Source organism: Dreissena polymorpha, chromosome 1, assembly GCF_020536995.1.
Source record: "Dreissena polymorpha isolate Duluth1 chromosome 1, UMN_Dpol_1.0, whole genome shotgun sequence".
NCBI lineage: Eukaryota > Metazoa > Mollusca > Bivalvia > Myida > Dreissenidae > Dreissena > Dreissena polymorpha.
The window spans coordinates 34,813,371-34,833,872 of NC_068355.1; the positions used below are offsets into that span (position 1 = coordinate 34,813,371).

General features: G+C 34.9%; 1 protein-coding gene across 3 annotated transcripts in view; it reads left to right on the top strand.

The window, feature by feature from the left end:
- The window catches only part of LOC127876698 (uncharacterized), a 238,369-nt gene that overhangs the window by 24,310 nt on the left and 193,557 nt on the right, over nucleotides 1-20,502 (top strand). For all 3 annotated transcript variants that reach the window (XM_052422124.1, XM_052422111.1, XM_052422116.1), the window contains exons 4-7: nucleotides 11,457-12,430; nucleotides 13,267-13,631; nucleotides 14,247-14,304; nucleotides 17,970-18,768. In XM_052422124.1, the coding sequence (XP_052278084.1) occupies nucleotides 11,457-12,430; nucleotides 13,267-13,622 (1,330 nt within the window). In that variant the 3' untranslated portion in view covers nucleotides 13,623-13,631; nucleotides 14,247-14,304; nucleotides 17,970-18,768. The remainder of the gene's footprint in view (nucleotides 1-11,456; nucleotides 12,431-13,266; nucleotides 13,632-14,246; nucleotides 14,305-17,969; nucleotides 18,769-20,502) is intronic.

The following is a 20,502-nucleotide window of genomic DNA, read 5'->3' on the forward strand; positions in this document are numbered from 1 at the left end:
TGGCTCTAGGCTTGCTTAAGTATGAAATTTCAATATCACATATAAATAAACAATAGGCCAATGTCTTGGATCCTTCTTTAAAACATGAAACAATGGCGTCTTCTTTTCCACAAATAGATCATGTGACAACAACAAAAGCAAAATAATTGCAATAGGTTAAATAACGACAAAACATATTTGGCAATACATGTAGTAGACCAGGTGGCATGTTATAAGCCGCTCATCACAGGCTAGATTGTTCATACTGAGACTATTAAGAAATCAAGGACCTCTTCTAAGATGCGGAGTTATTTTGATTTGCATCTGTCCTTTGGTCTGTTTGTCGGTTGGTCAGTAGACCAATCGTTTCCACAGGATATCTAGAGAATGCTTTGACCTACAGGCATGCAAAATGCTTTATGTTTACATCTAGGAAGATTAAGAGGTCAATCTGTTTTGAGGTCAATAGGTAAAAGGTCACAGAAGCTTATAACATGAAATTATAAATGTTTAGAAGTCAGTTTTAGAACCTGTAATACTCATTATAACAATCTTTGAAGTAGATTATTAATTATAATATAACACTGTAAGACATTGGACATTGTACAGATATATTACAGTAATGCCATCAGTAAATGCATTTAATAATTAAATTTCAATACACTTAAAGCATGTGTTTGCAAAAATCAGTTCAAGTCAGTTTATTGAACAATATATTGATTTTCATCGCTGGCTTATTTAAGAATTGAATAGCATTTTTCTGCATTTCATCTGTGTATGAACTGTCGGGAAAATTACGCCTAATTTGCATAAACTTAGATGGCGTTTATTATTAATAAGGCGTATTTTCCTGACAGTTCATACCCCGATAAAATGCAGAAAAATGCTATTCAATTCTTATAATTACAACAATTCTATCGTGGCAAGGGCCATACAAGTCCTTTTTAACCTAGCGTATGAATCTATTTTCAGTTTCGGTTTCATCTCCATCAACCGTGAATATCGTTGAAGTTCGTGCAAAAAATATAACGTCATTCGTTATTGACCAATAAAAAGCAACATCATTAAGGCCAGAGTTTTTTTTATAAAATGATTTTCAGATTTTTTTCCAAAAAGTGTCCAGTAGGAGGACGGGGAAAAAAAAAGAAAAAAAAAGATGGTGACCAAAAATGCACTATGCTAAAAATGTTATGGTATGAAGTTCTTTTAGATTTCATGACCAAAATAATAAATGTCAATGAAATTTATTATGTTCTAAACATTCTCATACAAATATTTAGCAATAAACACATTTATTAACAGACCTGCATTTCATACGAATATAATTATAGTTGCATAATTTTCTTTAAATCGAAACAGTTTCTGTTACAAATGAAAATGCACAAACACGCAAATATGTCTTTTGCAAGCAATTCCTTTTAAGACAAAATGAACATCTGTATTAAAAAAAACTCTGGCAAAGTCAATCTTCAAATTAAAAAATCTTAATCTGTTTTCCAATCCCCTATGTCACTGCCTAGGCACTTTAATATTCCTCTATTAAAACAACATCTTTTATATGTAATTCAAAAATGAAACACGCCAAGTGTTGCTTGAGTATTAAAAGAAAATACAAACCAAAATCTATTAGTTACAAAATTAACAAGATTAAGCTTGTAATGGTTATTTAAAATTGTAAAACACAAAGCTGTACAAGTTTCCCACTACAATCTTATAGCAAAGATGAATTATGTAGAGATAGAATAACACATTTTTTTACAATATATGCAGTATGAAACTAAATTAAAATGAATACTATCAACTTATAAAAATACGCAGAAAACATGCACACAGCATAGCATGGAATTATTATTATCATCATCTTACAATGTTATTACCAAACAATGGTTAACATAGTCATGATCATGACACAAGTACAAATCAATTTTAATAGGCCAATGGGGGAAATTTTGCACACATATGCAAAGAAACAATATATTGAAAACGCATTATAGAGTACACAGTATATGTCTCTGTAACGAGCTCTTAATCTGCAGTAAATATCGGGTGTGATTTTTCCGCGGATTTCCGCGGATCGGTTTGTCCTGTATGTCACTTCTAAGATTTGCGTAAATTCGTTTTAAAAAATGTGGGGGAGAGGGGCTACCACCGATTCCGCGAACGTATTTCATAAGCGACCCGAAATATCCGCGGCCCGCGAAATCTCTCCGCATTTTACACTGGTAGATTCTACCTAAGCATTTTTAAAACGAGCCATATAATTGGCTGTCGTTTCCCAATCTTCCAATTAAAATCGTGTTCTTAAAATGCGCTCTGTGGTTTGTTTGCAAATGGCGCCATTGTGAAGAGAAAATTAAGATTATTGAAATAAAAAATAGCAATCGAATAAACGACTGACATCACCTAGTCTGATAGGAATAATGAAATGTGTTTGTCAAAAAAAAGACTACGTTTTAGATACAAGCAACACATATTTTGTTAAGAAATGTGCCCACTGAATTTGTGTCACGGAAACCAGTGTTTGCAAATTGGAGTGTAGTCTACTCGCGAAGTAAAACAATTTAGAGAGTATTGTTCGAACATGGAAATAGACAAACATGATTTGATTTTTATATGTCTGTGGGTCTGTGTATAATCAGATTCATATGCATATTCTGCTTTATTATGTTGTCACGCTGTTCAGTTAACTGAAATAGCTTTGAACTGAGTGAAGATGTGAAATGCAAGATATTGAAAGGTAAACAAATTAAATATATTAATTTAACTCAGTTAATTCATCATTAACACCAGAAGAACACTCAAATGTCAGTGATTTTTTTTGATTTTTTTTCTTACAGCCTGTGCCTTTTGGATTGGGAAAATTAGCGCGATAAACCATGAAATTGGGAAAAATAGCGCAATAAACTATGAAATTGGGAAACATTTTAAATATGATTAGAAGAACAGAATTAAAATTATTAAAGTATGTTTGACAGCATTTTTACACTACGCGTCCCGCGATTTTTGCCTAAATCACCGACACGCAGTGGTCATTATTTATTTTGTGTGAAAAATCAACGCGATCTTGCGCGTTTCATCACGCTAGGTCGAGCATGATCACCGTGTATGCTATAAATATCATCTCCGCGGTGATTCACCGCGATTCACAGCGCTCATGGTCAACGCGGTGAAGAACGATTTTCCTACGTTGCATGTGCGTGTCTAATCTTCACAGAGATTATAGCAATATGGGATTATTAGCATTGTTGGCAGATATAAGAGAGTAGCCTTTTTAAAATGTCAACATGTATTTCACACCCATGTCCCTTACAGGTTATTTTTGTCTTTTTAAATGCTGCGTATAAAACAAAACAGTGTTCGCACCTATGGGTATGATACCGCAACTGGAGGAGTGATAATTGCGTTTTTGATTATGCAATTAACAGTTTGAAGCCATGGAGAACTCATAACTGATTGTAATGTAATCATCGTATTTTCCCCGAGTCTCTCGATTCCCCGATGAATACGTTTCAACTGTCTCAATCACATACATGCAACTTCTTCCGTCTTTATCCATTGCTCGATAATCCCACATATGCCCGATTTCCATTTTAAAAGCGAATTCTGGTTAATATTGACGATAAGAGTCCTAAAGAATGTCATACACGCTGTATTGTAACCGTTACGCTGTTTCAGTTCCTTCATTATTAAACAATTATTGTATTGTATACTGACTACACACTTAAATGTCATGTACAGTTCATAATCTTCTTCAACGACCAATAAACATCTTAATTTATATTTAGATTTTATGCAACATGTACACATCATTTTCTAGGAATCGAGAAAGTGAGTTTATTTTGTGAAAATAAACCAATATCTGTTTATTGAATTTGTCAAACTTTTTTATATATATATATATTAGCAATTCTTATGAAAATAAATATCGTTATTTTAAATGTTTTAAGCAATTTAAGTCTTTTTCTGAGAGCATACAGTCCAACCTGTCAATAAAGACCACTCAAGGGATTTGGTCGTTGTGGTCTTTGTTCACAGGTGGTCTTTATTCGCAGGGTCGATCGAAAGTTTGCAAAATATGCTAGTAGTTTTTTAACAGGTACCTTATCTATGTATGTGCTCTATTGTTTAAATGTTTGAATACTTATGCATGTATAATGAAATAAAGGATTGAAACACAGTTTTGTTTTACATTTGTATATTTATTACATGTTGTATTTCTATTCCCTTATGTTTTTATTATTTATTTAATTTATCATATTCTGTATAAATAACATTTGATATACATGTATACGTACATGTACATGTAATTCTACAAAGAACAAATTACAAAATACACATAACATAGCAAACATTTCTACATGAAATACATGAATCACTACTACACAACCAGTAAAGTTGACAGTAATGGACAATAAATGACATCTGATATTTATATACGCGAATTCAGACTCACGCTTAGGGCGTTTACTTTCACAGTTTACGTTCTCCTCGAATTCGTCCATTATCTCATGTTTACGCTTTAAAATGCTCTGAATTTGAGTTTTTCCTACACAAAGATCACTAGCCACTCATCTACAACTGTGTCCTTTACCTAACAAACTAATGACCTTAACGCGTTCTTCCAACGTCAAGAACTTACGCTTGGAAGCCATGCTGGTTAACTTGAAATGACAATTTACTTTTCTATAATCTATGAACGTCTTATTACGGAGAAATTTAAGAAGAGAATGACTATCAAAATGTTTGTCTTTAATAGGCCTCGTAAATGATATGAAACCGTTAATTTCCTTAATGAGTTTATGAAAGCCCCAAATTTGTCTTTGATATTTTCGGCAATTAGTAGATTAATCGCGAGTCACTTAAATACAAAGGCAAATTTTTACACTTTTGACAAACTGTCAAATGCATAAAAGAAGCAGGCGACTACCAATTAGCAATGCATGTTAAATAAACAAACAACTGCTATCGAGTGCAATAAACTGTCACTTGCCAATATCTCCATAGCGACCGACGAGTCCACTGGTAAGATGTGTATCACGTGACTACGCAGAGTCCTGGCGGCCATTTTGTTATTTGAAAGTTGCGAAATCGTTGATTTTTATGATTGCAGTGGTCGTTGTAAGCTATCAAAATGGAGATTTGGGAATGTAAAAGGGTGGTCGTTGGTCTTTGTTCACAGGTGGGCTTTATTCGCAGGTTCAATATATAGTGAAATCGTTCGGGAGGAAATCGGTGTGGTCGTTATTGACTGTTGGTCGCTATTAACAGGCGGTCGCTCGGGCAGGTTGGACTGTATATGGGAATTAACTGTGTGAGCTACTTCAAAATGTTAACAGCCATACAATCATTGTTTTGACAGACGACGCGTGCTTATCTTAAGTTTGTTTCTGGTAATACACCGGATATTGGATGTTTGGGGCTTGATTGGATAATAAAACAAAGACGCAGTCGGCGGTTTTCAGTAGAACTTTTGTACAAACGGTTAACCAACTTAATCAACAGTGCACATGCTTATCTAACATTTAGGGATCATCAACACGGGCCCAAGCAACTTGCATGGACCATAATACACAGTCCGATAGTTACATTTAGTAGCACATGTGGTCAGAAACTAACAAGTTCGAGTAATAAAGCACAGAGATTATGATCTGAAAAATTGCATGGGGTCCGAAATGAAACAAAATGCCACCAAATCAAACGATTCACCGCCTAATTTTAAGTGTAACAAACTATGTTTGAAACATTTAAAATAACGATAATTCCGAACGCTCACAGCTTCCATTTTCAAAAGTATATGCTGTTCAACATTGCTCGAGAAATTGTTAAGACAAACGTTTACTAATGTTCCATTAAATTAATTTTACACGCTACTATTTTATTAAATAGATCTAGCAGCCCAAAGCATGGCGATTGGAGACGCGTACATTAACTGAAGCAATGTGTAAATTTAAATTTAGATGCACATTTAAGTCATTTTCTGTAAATCGGGACGAAGTGAAAGTATTTATTTTACAAATAAACCAACATTTGATTTTATTCAAATGGTCGACATTATTTATATTTGTGTCGTCTGTGTACTTTAGCAACTCTTAAGCAAATAGATATCTTTTATTTCGACGTTTAAAGCAAGTCTCATTTCCGATATTAAACTATGTAAATTTCTTCGGTATGGTTAATGACCTACACAATCATTGACAGATGACATCCGATGGTAGTTGTATGAAGTATGCAGAGAAGCTGACGAAATGTTAAAACAATCGCGTAAAAGTAAAAATATCAGGTTATTATCTGTACCTGTTTCTTTCGGAGTGAATACTCGTTGTGGCTGCAGAGAAACTTCCAGAACAAAAGAATCTGTAGCTGCGAACTTTGTTGGTTTTGTGTGAGCCGTACTGTACAATTGTCATTTCAACAAATAAAGATATTGTTTGGAAATCAGGATTCGACATTCAACAAGTACGGTGTTTACTTTCATATTTGAATACATTTTCGCGATCCAATGTGATCTAAGTCTAGTAGTCACCGCGATTTGCGGTGTTTCGCAATGATTCTACAGCTGATCTTTATCGCCAGATGGTCGCAGTGAAATCACGGCGGAATCACCGTGAATCAACCACAGAGTGGATTCACAGCGATTTGCGGCGAATCACTGCGACTTGCCACGTTGGCCCAAACGCGGTGGTCGGTGATTTAGGCAAAAATCGCGGGGCGCATAGTGTATATTATAAAGTGCTAATTTAATGTGTTCTTACAATGAAGACAATGTTAAGTTAATATCCTTCCACATTCATATTGAACTTGCAATAATCTATATAGATTCTTAAATATACCATTTAATTATAACCTCTTTAACAGTAAGAATTTAATTCAGTATTCTTTTAAATTAAATATCATATGGTGAAAACATTAACAAATATTTATAAAAAAAACGCTTTAGTGGTCTTGCTATGTCAATGATGTATTAAATAGAGTTAAAATAATGTATTTCATTTCTTTACCATTCAACATCTTCATGATCTTGCACTTCAATGCTATTTCAGTAAACTGTAAAGCGTGACAAACATAATAAAGCAGAATATGCATATGAATCTGATTTTACACAGATCCACTAACATATAAATCATATCATGTTTGTCTCTTTCCATTTTCGAACGATAGTCTACTCATCTTAAATGCATTAACTTTGTGAGTAACGGTAGACTAACTCCAATTTCCCAACACTGATTTCCGTGATGCACATTCACTGTGAAGATTTGTAATAAATATTTGATGTTTTTATCTCAAACGTTGTTTTTTGCGTTAATTGACACACGCATTAAATTATTCCGTAATAACCATATGATATCCGTTGTTAATTTGAATGTTATTTATCATTTTCGCCGCTCATTGTAAATTTCTCGTCTGCTTGCCGCCATCTTTGGCTTGTGTAAAAACAGGCGTTTACAATCGGGATGCATTGACTATCGTCGGTATCCTCCGCAATATAGAGAGAGATGTGGATAGCAACGTAAAATCGTATTCGGCTAAATTCGCAAAAAATACGTAAGTCAGTTGTTGTTCGGCGACGACTCGGCAACTCGATCGGCACTCGTTCGAAATTATTGCTAAATAACATTGTAATCTTATTTGCTTTATTGGGAAAATTTTGTCTTTTTTTGGGAAATTTTAATCAAATTTTTAGGAAAAAACGTCATCTTTTGCAATTGGGAAGCAGCCGAATATCGGCTGTAATTTCTGGCAAAAAAAATCCCTGAATGTGATTGTTTATATTTAGTCTATTAAAGGGATCTTTTCACGCTTTGGTAAATTGACAAAATTGAAAAAAGTTGTTTCAGATTCGTAAGTTTTCGTTTTAGTTATGATATTTGTGAGGAAACAGTAATACTGAACATTTACCATGCTCTAATATAGCCATTATATGCATCTTTTGACGATTTTAAAACCTAAAAATTATAAAGCGTTGCAACGCGAAACGATTGAATAATTTGGAGAGTTCTGTTTTTGTCGTTAAATTTTGTGAAACTACGAAGATTGCTTATATAAGGTATAAAATACGTCAACAATGCGTACTCGGCGGAATAGCTCAGTAGGCTAAAGCGTTTTTACTTCAGGACTCTGGCAGGACTCCAGGGGTCACTGGTTCGAAACCTGCTCCGGGCAATGTTCTTTTCCTTTTTTTAATTTTTTTCTTGATTTTTTACTGGAGCTTTTATGATCCAATGTTTACATTTATCAATATAAAACATTTAATGAATAAGTTAAAAAAATGCCAAAATCTGTGAAAAGGCCCCTTTAACTGTCATTCAATACATTAAAAACTGCTGCTATTTCTTACAATAAATACTTGCTTCACTGTTTACTTTGCATCCTCAGTATGATTAATGTGAAGTTTAACAGGTTTTTATAAAGAAATATTGTTATGAATACAAAAAGTTGTTTATTTTAATGTCTGTTTTTATGTTTGTCATTGTGTTATGCGCGCCATTCGCGTAGTCAAAATCAGTAAACAGAATTTTCCTCCCCTCTGACTTTGCCTCAATCACACCCCTGAATATTTACATTATAACTGAACAAGAATATCTGGATTTATTAAATGGGGGAGCGTTCTCATTATCTCCTCCATAGACACCAAGTACTGGTTCTTCCCAAGAAACGGACTCGATAATGTCCATATCTGCCTATAATGCTTGAAAGGTTGATTGACAGTATAAATAGATAGATAGTTCACTCGTGATGGAAAGTGTACGGCAAATCTACACTTCATGGTTATGACACATGAGTTCAATTTAATACATTGTACCTTGAAAAAAGTGGCTACAGTATGTCCTTCAATGTTACATTTTGATGAAGAACAGATCTTTTAAAAGTCACTATTAAAGTCAAATATACCACCTTGCCAAGACTATCAAAACAGATTTGTATTTTATCAATTATAAAGCAATTAACCCTTTGCATGCTTGGAAATGTGTAGTCTGCTTAAATGGCGTCTGCTGAATTGCTACAATTTAATAGCATTTTCTTCGATTTTTTTTCAAAGAATACTATCAGAATAGCAAACAGTTTGGATCCTGATGAGACGCCACGTTCTGTGGCGTCTCATCTGGATCCAATTTGTTTGCAAAGGCCTTCACAATTCGTTTCTCACACTGAAAGGGTTAATATAAAAAATAAATAAAATCATTACTTTTGGTCAGCCTGCTAATTGCAATGACAGGTTTGCCAAATAATGAATATATTGCATATATTAAAGACGGTATATACGATTTTTTATATGTGTTTAATTGTAATATATTGATAAAATATGTTACAATAACACAAAATAGGCAAGAAAAAATATACATTAAAGCCGAATTTCATAAAATGTAGCAAAGACAAATTAGCGCCATGAGCCGATAGTGACGTACATATTTTCCTACAATAACCGAAGCATTCGTCTTTGTATTAGGATCGGAGATAGTGTTCGTGTGTCGTATGAATAGATATCGTTGCAGGAATTCAAAAAAAACGTTAAACTAAGTTTATATGCACATCGCACATGTATGGTATACATGGTGGCGAATTTGGCTGTACAGCCGTTTTCAATTTCAGATATCTGGCTTATTTCGCATTTTTCGACACATGTTCTTCATCACTTTTATTTTAATTTATATTGAAATATATATATAATAATTTTTTTACACATTTTATATAAATTCATAAATATTTGACAAAATCGTATATACCCGCTTAAAATTGTAAAATTTCTTAAATACTTTACATATGGTTTACCTGGCAGATGGAAGGTAGCAGTAATTCCTCCTCATCGCCATTAGGACATCAAATGCATTTTCTTTTATAATACTACGATCCTGTGGGGTTTGGTACTTTAAAATAGCATGTATGCATTTTAAGTCGCTCTCGACCAAAACATTCACTGGCATAGTTGGGTCACACTTAACCTTATCTGTGTCAATCATTGACTTAGACGCTTCAAGTGAAGCGAGTTCGTCGTGTTCGTTAACAACATGTTTGCGCACAACATTGCCAATTGTTTGGCCACTTGTGGCTTTGATAAATTGTTTTGTTGTTGTAGCATCCTGGTAAATAAGAAGTCCAAACCAGTATAAAGTCATCGTGGTCTCGCCACCATTTTGCATGTTTTCAGTAAAAATGATCGATGTTACAAAAGCGCTTATGATACATTTAAATGCGATATCGGTAAACGCTTTAAATAAATCACTTCTCTAAAACCCGACACGCGTTTTGTGTCTAAAACCTGGCTTTTGGCACCCGAAAAAAAAATCCGAGATTGAAATTATATAATTTTTTTTTTTTTTGGTTTCGTCAAAAATAAGAGTTGGCGGGTCCGAAAATCATTTTATTAAAAAACTCTGGCCTAAGTTTCGCGCAAAACATTACGTCAATTCGGCAACTTGTTTATGATCAAAAAGTAGCGCTATGAGATTCATGTTTTAATTTGAATACGATGTGGGTTCATCGGAAAATGAAAAAACGGTCACATGAACAAATCCAATCATAATGCAGCATTCATATGAATGTAACAGGAGTTGTAATTATTTAAAAATATTGGGAATAGACTTTAATAATAAGTCATGCCTGTTTTTTGTGGGGTGGGGGAGCATTAATGATCTTTTCTCGCTTGTTCAACGTTAACAATACTAGCTGTAAAAACAATATAAGCAACTAGAAATTTGTTCTTAGTACATGGATACCTCTACAATCCAATTTGTTTCACTACTACCTTAATGTTTAACAATTATTAACAAAAATATGGAGTTGTATGAGTTTACCTGATGATAAATATGTTCCTAAATGTAATCAATCTATCCTATCAAAAATCCTTTTTGAGTTACGCTTCTCACAATTAACAAAATAAAATATTTTGCCTATAGGGCCATTACTCTCCTTATGTTAAACAAAATTTAACAAAAATATCAAGGTGCGGTATTTCACATGGTGTTTAATATTTTTTATAAAATTTCATCTCACTATCAGCTGTACTCTTTGAGTTTCTCACAACACAATTAAAAAATTTAATTTCTTTGCTAAAAAGGGGTCATAACTCTGGGCATGTTGAAAAGAAACATATCAAAATATGCAGGTGTGCAAAATATATCAACACAATGGTAATAATTTATGGAAAGTTTCAGTCGACACATATTTTAAAATGTAAGTTTTGTATAAATTATGTTGAAAAAAAACAGAACCAAAATATAGAGGTGGGCAAACTCACATGCCTGTTTACTGTTCTCGTAAACTTTTTAGGAATAGGTGTTATATAAGTTATATGTAACAGAAAAGTCACGAAGATGGAAGAACTAAGGGAAAAGGGCAACTCTATATACCTCCAGCCTTAGAAAAACGCTTTCATTTATTTTCCTTGTTTGTTTTTATTTTACAATGTATACTTGTTTGAAGCATTACATAATATCACTGACTATTCCTTGGTATGTACATGTATTAATTGTTTATTTCAGCAAGTGCAGTAAAATGACCCCGATTTCAGAGCTGACCAACACGCAGCCCACAGACCTACAGGGACTGTCAGTGGAGCTGGAAACTGTCATGGGGGGAATCAAAAGCCTACAGATAAATCAGGAGGCCAGTGTTCAGTCATTGCAGAGAACATACAAGGAACATGGGGCAGTCATGATAGAACAATTGCATGGCAATTTAAGTACTAATATAGATAAGTGTTTTAATAGTTCTGTGGGTACATCGGGCAATAATTTAAAAGAAGAAATGTGTTGGAGTGTTCTTTCTATTTTGAATGAATTTGATAATATTACTGTGAAGGAACTAAATGACATAAAAGAGGAAGTTATAAGCATAAAAGGGTCAGTTACAAGTTCTATTTATAAATGCACCAGTCTTCACAATGACTTGTCACAATTCCATGAAATTGTTCAGAAAATTGGAGATAATAAGGAGCTCTGCCTTATAGCCAGCATAAAATGTAAGCATATAATACAGCAGGCACTGACTCTGCTGGGGAAGTCAGGCAAGGTGTTTAATGTCCAGAGTATTACTAAGCATAATGTGAGAATACCAAGTGATAAAGGTGTATGTTATATCAGAGGCATATGTGTTCTTCCCGATGGGCAGGTACTGGTTGTAGACGGGAATAATGACAATGTCAAGCTGCTGAACCAGCAGTACCAGGTGGTGAGTCACTGGGATGTGAAAGCTGAGCCATTGGACATTTGTTTGATCACACCCAGTGAGGTTGCAGTGGCTGTGAATACTAGTAACATACATGAGGTCCAGTTTATCACTGTCAACCAGGGAAAGCTTGTTTCTGGCAGGAAGTTTCAGTTACAACATGAATGTACATTTATTACCCATCACCAAGGAGACCTTTTTGTCACCTCTGGTCAAGAACTGTACAAATACTCACTGAATGGCAAACTGATCTGCAGACTCTACCAAGATAGATCAGCTGATTGGACAGGTAAGAATCATGGTGAATCCATCCTGATAACATGTGTATTATGTACAGGGATTTGTCTAACCATTGTGGACAAAGGAGTCTAGTCAAATTGTGTTATTTTAAATCCATACAATGACAAATTTGGGAATTTTTATTGACTAAATGAACCGAGTTGGGATTTATTTTTTAATCAACAAATATTGACCCATTAGGCCTTTATCTTGTTATTTTGAAAAAATAATAATATAAATTATAGTTACATACTTTGTGAGATGATAATAAAATAAAATTCAGATGTAATAGCAGAAAACCTGCTGATGTATTATAAAAAAATTGTTCTATAATTCATATGTGCCCTTTGAATGCTACAGTACATTGTAGCCAAAACAAGATTCAGAAATATTGATTTATAAACATGAGTAATGAAGTATTTTGACTGTCACTACATGGCATGTCTATAAATAGAAACTGAGTTCCTGGGAAAGAGACACTTTCTGACCCTGTCTTAATTTTGTGGTTGTTAAATGATTGTACATGTACAATATGTTTACCTGTTGATAGAACTGTGCAATTGTTTCAGTTTGTGTAATTGTTTCCATCTGTGTAATTGTTTTGCTTCAATTCATATCTAACTCACTAGTCGCATTTCAACATTTCAAAGGTTATCACAATAGCTCTGCTACTGAAGTTTATTGTCACGCTTAACTATTGAATCATTGAAATGTATGCATATATTTTAGATGTGTAAAGGCCTCTTTATAGCAACATACGCGTAATACAATATCACTGCAGTATGTTTAATAAGATTATTTAACATATACAATAATTCAATATCTTGATGTTACTCTGTTTTGCAGTGAGCAGGTGTGCTGTGAGTCCCACAGGAGACAGGCTGTACATCACCAGCTACGGGCCGCAGGACAATCTTCTCACCCTGGCCAGGGATGGCACACTCCTGGCTACATACACAGACCCAGCACTACGTGACCCAACTGGTCTACATGTGACCCCTGCAGGCCAGGTGCTGGTCTGTGGATTCCTGTCCGACACTGTACAACAGGTGGGCTGGGAGGGAGAGAGTAAGCTGGCTACGCTGGCTACTCGGGAGGATGGAGTGTGGGGCCCACAGTCAGTCTGCTACAGCAGCACCACATCATCCATCATTGTGGGACAGGAATGGAGTGACAACATCCTGGTGTTCAGAGTGGAATAGTGTGTACATGTATGTATTAGTTGTTGTAATTAGTGATTAGTATTTCAATGACAATGTGTTGTGTAGCATACAAACATAGTAGTGTGTGATGTTACAATACAACATTGTTTGTGTAGTTAAAGATATAAATGATTTATGTGAACATATTGTTATCTAATTACACATTGTGAGGGTTTTTGTTGGAACATAAGATATAATGCATATTATGTTATGTTGTCATAACATTTGTGTCATTATGGTCCTAACATTTAGTTCTTGTAAACTGTGCATGAAAAAACAAAGCATTTCAACTGAAAATTTAATATTTCTACATATATGCACATGTACATAGCAACTGAGGCTATTTTTAGACTTTCATTTCTATAAACACCATGCCATGTAAGAAATGTATATGGATGAATACTTTTTTAATAAAATATGAAATTGTTTAAGTAATCTTTGGAGGAGTATATATTGATATTTTACGCAACGTTTACAGAAAGGTAACACTTGATGTGAGATTTATTAATTTGCCATATTTTATGATGTTGAACATGTCTTATTGATTGTTATTACATTTATATCAGTGTGTGCGAGTCCTAAATATACATACAAGAAATACATCAAGCTATTCTGCTGCTTTAGTTGCTGCTGGGTCGGGACAACGATGCTGAGGATGTGGGGGACAAGCATGACGCAGAAGGTAAAAGAGACGCTTTGTCAGGCCTTTTCTTGGCCACTTTGGGAAAAAATGCAATTTTGGGATTTTGAATTTGTTTTGTGCTAAAAGTCCATTGATTTGGGAAAAACACATTTAATATAAGTTTTAATTATACTTCAAATTATAGGAATAAAATCCTATTATAATAGTTATAAACTTTGTTAGATCTAATTGAAACATAATTTAGATATAATTTTCATAAGGAACAGCATATAACACGCTTTGGGTATGGGTCCGTTAAACAGACCCATGAATACTCAAGGAAAAGCTCTGCTTGTGTATTTCCTGTTTATTAAGATGAGGTGGCAAAGAATGGTATGAATTTACATAAGGTAAAATATCCTTTTAAATTGTTTGTTTATTGTAAAATCATATATATTCGTCCGCATGTTATTTTGTGGTTAAAAAAAGACTTTCATGGACGTGGTAGTTAATGCATGACTTTCTCAGTTTGGAAACAAAAAATATGGAATTTGTGTAAGTTATTTTCCAGTGTGTTTGTATTTAATTTGTGGATCGTTTAACCCTTAAAATCAATAAAAAATAATGTCCCGCGAATAATAGTGTTTTTGCAGTGTATAAATAAGTGAAGTGTACGAGAATGATATGATATGATTTCACAGAAGGTAAAATGGCGTCTATTCTTGTGTATATCGTGTTTTCAGTACAACTTATTTTACTTGATGATCAATAACTCAAACCCTTCTCCAGCTCTATGCTTTCCAATTTACCGATACAGACACCTCAGAAACACAACACCGCAATAATTTCTGTCATCCCCATGCAGGCCTTGAGTTTTTGTAAAGCTGTAAGATATTTAATTAAGCCTATTTGATTGGAATCTATTCCATCTAATGCCGTATAGAGTCTTATTGCGAGGAGGTGTTAAGTTTTCATTGAGTATACAGTGTTGTTTTTTTAGTCAAAACAGGCCCCGTCACAAAGGAGCATGATTTACATAAAACCACCATTTTTTCACAGGATATTATGCGTTCTTGTTAGTTTCATGGAATAAATGCGTTTTGTTTCATGGAGTTAACGAGTATTGAAAAGTGTAAAGAAAAATAATTAAATTGGAAAATTTGTATGGGAAAATAATTAAAACAAGCAAATTCGTTGAATTGATAGCACACGCCAATATGCTTTTGGACACAAAAGTATTATATTTGACACTCAAAACAACAATCTTTCAAGATACAAAGGGCCAAAACTCTGTTATGAACAGATGGTGTACACTGCCATTTGGCGTGCATCATCCTCTTATCCATATATATTCTCATTTCATGTTTCAATAAAATCGGCCAAAGCACTTCAAAAATATGGCTCCGGACACACAAAAAGCATTTTCAAGATACAAAGGGTCATAACTCTATTATTAACTGATGGTGTACAATTCCATTTGGCGTGGATCATCCTCTTATCCATATGCATACTCATACCAAGTTTCAATGAAATCCGCCAAAGCACTTACAAGATATGGCTCCGGACAGACGGGCGGACGGACGGAAAGACGGACGGACGGAAGGATTGACAGACAACGCAAAACAGTATCCCTCCGCCTATGGCCTAGGGATAATAAAAAGTACAGAATCTCGTATTGAGCTCATCTAAACTCACAAATTCGCACTGAAAGAAGCCCAAACACGTTTTAATAATATTATATTTCTTCTTCGATAAAGCATATAAGAAGTTTACAGTATATTTACTGTATTCTGTTATATAAGTTAATATTATTTGCTCTTGAAAGCCCTTTATAAATTTAAGCACCGACAATGGAAGCCATATGTCTTATCAGGCATTATTATAATAATTTTCATTGTTCAAACATTTCTACGTAAAGGATCAATCTGAAGTTTGGCATGCACATTGAGGATAGATGAAAAATGATAAGGAAGTGCATATTTTTTGCGTTTTAAAAAGTTCAGGTTGTTTTATAGGTTACATTATCCTAAATAATTGTTTCATGTAGGGCTGTACTGACTAAAAAAATCATATTTTACTCGAAGCCATGTTTTACACTTTAGACTGGTGTTCTGGCTTTATCTCTTGGATATATTGGAAGGGAAAGAAAAGGTGCTCAGTATTTAATCCCTGACATATGATAAAGTTAGAGACTAAAGTACAAGTTTGACCTGAAAACAGTTACATTGCACTAGAAAATGGCCGCAAAATTTAAGGCGCAAAAGAAGTAGAGTTTGATTTGAGTAAAATTAATGTTTGGTTTTAACATGACATATCTTTTTTATTGCTTAAATTGATTCAACTTAGAATGAACTTTCAGTAAAAGTTTGGTTATGGTGGTCTCTATGTTGAAAATGTTGCATTTATTTTCTCTTTAAGTTGACGCTTTTACATTGAATTATATAGGGGAATCATTTAGTATATTGTGGCCTTTAATTAATTTAGCTTACACTAACAAGGGAGAGAACTGTCAATATGTACCAGCAGTGAGTTGTTGCCATTAAATTGTTTCATATTTTACTAATTTGTAATATATCTTACAACTTTTATGACATGATGGTTTATTTTGGAACTGTTGTCTAGTGTGAATTTAAACAGAGTTTAACACCAAAGACCTGTAAAGGCATGGTAAAAATGGTGTGTGTGTTTTTGTAACTTTGGGAATACATTAATATGAAGTTGTTGCCTCCCATTTATTATTATCCCCCGCCATAGGTGGATAGATATTGTTTTGGCGTTGTCTGTCCGTCTGTCTTTCCGTCCGTCCATTCGTTCGGAGCCATATCATGAAAGTGCTTTAGCGGATTGCATTGAAACTTGGTATGAGTATTGATAAGAGAATGATGCACGCCAAACGGCCTTGTACACCATCTGTTTATAACAGAGTTATGGCATTTTGTATCTTGGAAAAATGCTTTTTTGAGTGATAAATATAACACTTTTGTGTCCAGAAGCATATTGGCAGGGGATATCAATTCAACGAATTTGCTTGTTGAAACTTGTATCAACAGTAAATCCTCTGTGAATGAATTGTAAAAGTTAACCGTTTATGATTATGAGAACAATAAACCATTTATTACTTTTAACAAGATGATTTTCCATTCTTTTTTGTTGTTATGCAGGAAAAAACTGGCTTAAGACATGAGCCACGCTGTGAAATAATAGGGCTTAATGCATGTGCTTAGATTGTAGTCCCAGATTAGCCTGTGCAGTCCGCACAGGCTACTTAGGGACAACAATTACCTCTTTAAAGGTATGTTTTGTTGAAAATAAGTATCTTCTTTTGTGAAAATCCAGTATCGTCAGAAAGTGTCCTCCATGATTTTCTTATGTGGATTTCACATGCTAATCTGGGACGAAAGCTTCTAATATTGATGAGCGGCAATTTGGCTTATAAAATTACACTGAAAGTTAAGTAAGAATAATTATTATGAATTTACAGGTTATTAAAGCATTAGCCAACACTTTTAATGTTTTAATACGAAATGGTTTAATTGCATTAATTTTCATTAATTGCTATTTAGGACAAGGCACCAATGAAATGCCAAATTAGAAATTCAGATAATTATGTTTGCTGTTGAAAACCTTCACATCCAATCAAGAGGCATATATGTAGTGTATTATGCATTGTATTATAAAAATGTGTTACAAGTTCATATCCTCCAATCTAGTGTTGTTGTTTTCAGGAGAGCACCAGCATTAATATCGAGTTGGCCAAGCAACAGCACCAGTCTGGCCTGCAGGAGCCCAATACAGAACCATCCTTTCCCTCCCCTGATCCCTAGCTCCTCCCACTGGACCTCCGGCCTCAAACAGTCAGCATCGTTACACAAGTCTGTGCAATAAATCCTCAGCACGTCAAGTTTTCACGCGCTGTTATGAACAACCGAAATATCCGTGTCGAGATTTCCCCAGGCAAGCCCGAGTAGTTTTGTTTAGCTCTAGTGCCAGAGTGGGATGAGTGTTACAGAAGCGAGACGTTATAGCAGTACTTATGGTAACGCTAACAGTTAACGCAAACAGTTAGTTCCTGCTGTGGACATCACGAAGAATCTCACGAAGAATTAAACGTTGAATAATTTGTTTAATTCTTTATAAGACAGCTATATATTCAGCAAGGAACGAGAGAAAAAAAGGAACAATTGAAATGATTCATTCAGAAGTATATCTGCTGTAGATAGTTAGGACAGTAGTAGCGTTACAGACTGTCCTCAGCGCACAATATATTCATGTGGTGCACCACAGACGCAAATTCCCCCCATTATTGAAAACAAGTTGCTAAAAGTAAACACGTCCGGTTATGTACTCCGAGCCCAAAGGGCATTGCATTGAATTGGGACTAAAGAAGGCTAAAAAACATGACACCAGTTTTGTTGTATGCTCCAGTACAACCTTCGACTCTCAGCTCGAAGTAAATCAGAACTCAAACTCGGCCCTTAACAATATCCGCAAGGCCAGCATATCAGCTCAGCTTCTGAGCTTCAGGTGAGACTTTACAGTGTTAGTAACTTTGTCAAAGATTGGGCTTAAATTCAGCCCCATTCCTCAAAAAGTCTAATTTTTTTATGCCCCCTTTCGAATAAGAGGGGGTATATTGCTTTGCACATGTCGGTCTGTTGGTCGGTCTGTCGGTCGGTCCATCCACCAGGTGGTTTGTGGATGATAACTCAAGAACGCTTGGGCCTAGGATCATGAAACTTCAAAGGTACATTGATCATGACTCGCAGATGACCCCTATTGATTTTGAGGTCACTAGGTGAAAGGTCAAGGTCACCGTGACCCGAAATGGTTAAATGGTTTCCGGATGATAACTCAAGAACGCTTAGTCCTAGGATCTCGAAACTTGATAGGTAGATTGATCATGACTCGCAGATGACCTCTATTGATTTTCAGGTCACTAGGTCAAAGGTCAAGGTCACCGTGACCCGAAATGGTTAAATGGTTTCCGGATGATAACTCAAGAACGCTTAGGCCTAGGATCTCGAAACTTGATAGGTAGATTGATCATGACTCGCAGATGACCCCTATTGATTTTCAGGTCACTAGGTCAAAGGTCAAGGTCACATTGCCCCGAAATAGTTAAATGGTTTCCGGATGATAACTCAAGAACGCTTATGCCTAGGATCATGAAACTTGATAGGTAGATTGATCATGACTCGCAGTTGAACCCTATTGATTTTCAGGTCACTATATCAAAGGTCAAGGTCACAGTGACCCGAAATAGTTAAATGGTTTCCGGATAATAACTCAAGAACGCTTATGCCTAGGATCATGAAACTTGATAGGTACATTGATCATGACTTGCAGATGACCCCTATTGATTTTCAGGTCACTAGGTCAAAGGTCAAGGTCATGGTGACCTGAAATAGTAAAATGCTTTCCAGATGATAACTCAAGAACGCTTATGCTTAGGATCATGAAACTTCATAGGTACATTGATCATTACTCACAGATGACCCCTATCAATTTTGAGGTCACTAGGTCAAAGGTTAAGGTCACTGTGACCCGAAATAGTAAAATGGTGTCCAGATGATAACTGAAGAACACTTATTCCTAGGATCATGAAACTTGATAGGTAGATTGATCATGACTCGCAGATGACCCCTATGGATTTTAAGGTCACTAGGTCAAAGGTCAAGATCATGGTGACCTGAAATAGTAAAATGGTTTCCGGATGATAACTCAAGAACGCTTATGCCTAGGATCATGAAACTTCATAGGTACACTATTCATGACTGGCAGATGACCCCTATTGATTTTCAGGTCACTAGGTCAAAGGTCAAGGGCACAGTGACAAAAAACATATTCACACAATGGCTGTCACTCCAACGGAGAGCCCATATGTGGGGCATGCATGTTTTACAAACAGCCCTGGTTTTATAAATATTTACTGGTTAAAATTTACAATGCATTATTTGCCAAAAAAAGTGGTTGATAGGTTGCAACAATGAGTTACTTGCCTTATTAAGCTGTATAAGTTGAAACTTAGTACAATCAAAATACAAATCAAAAATTATAAATTGTTAAGTATTTGTGTTCACGTATAACTGATTATGATTTTTATTTAAATTAGAAACCAGATGTTTGCAAAGACAATATCACTATACTGCTTTTATATCCTTATGCACACACTTTTAACGCCAGTGACTAAACTTTACATCTAAGGTCTGTCTTACAAAAACAATTGCATAAAATGTAGACATCAACTAGTATCGATTC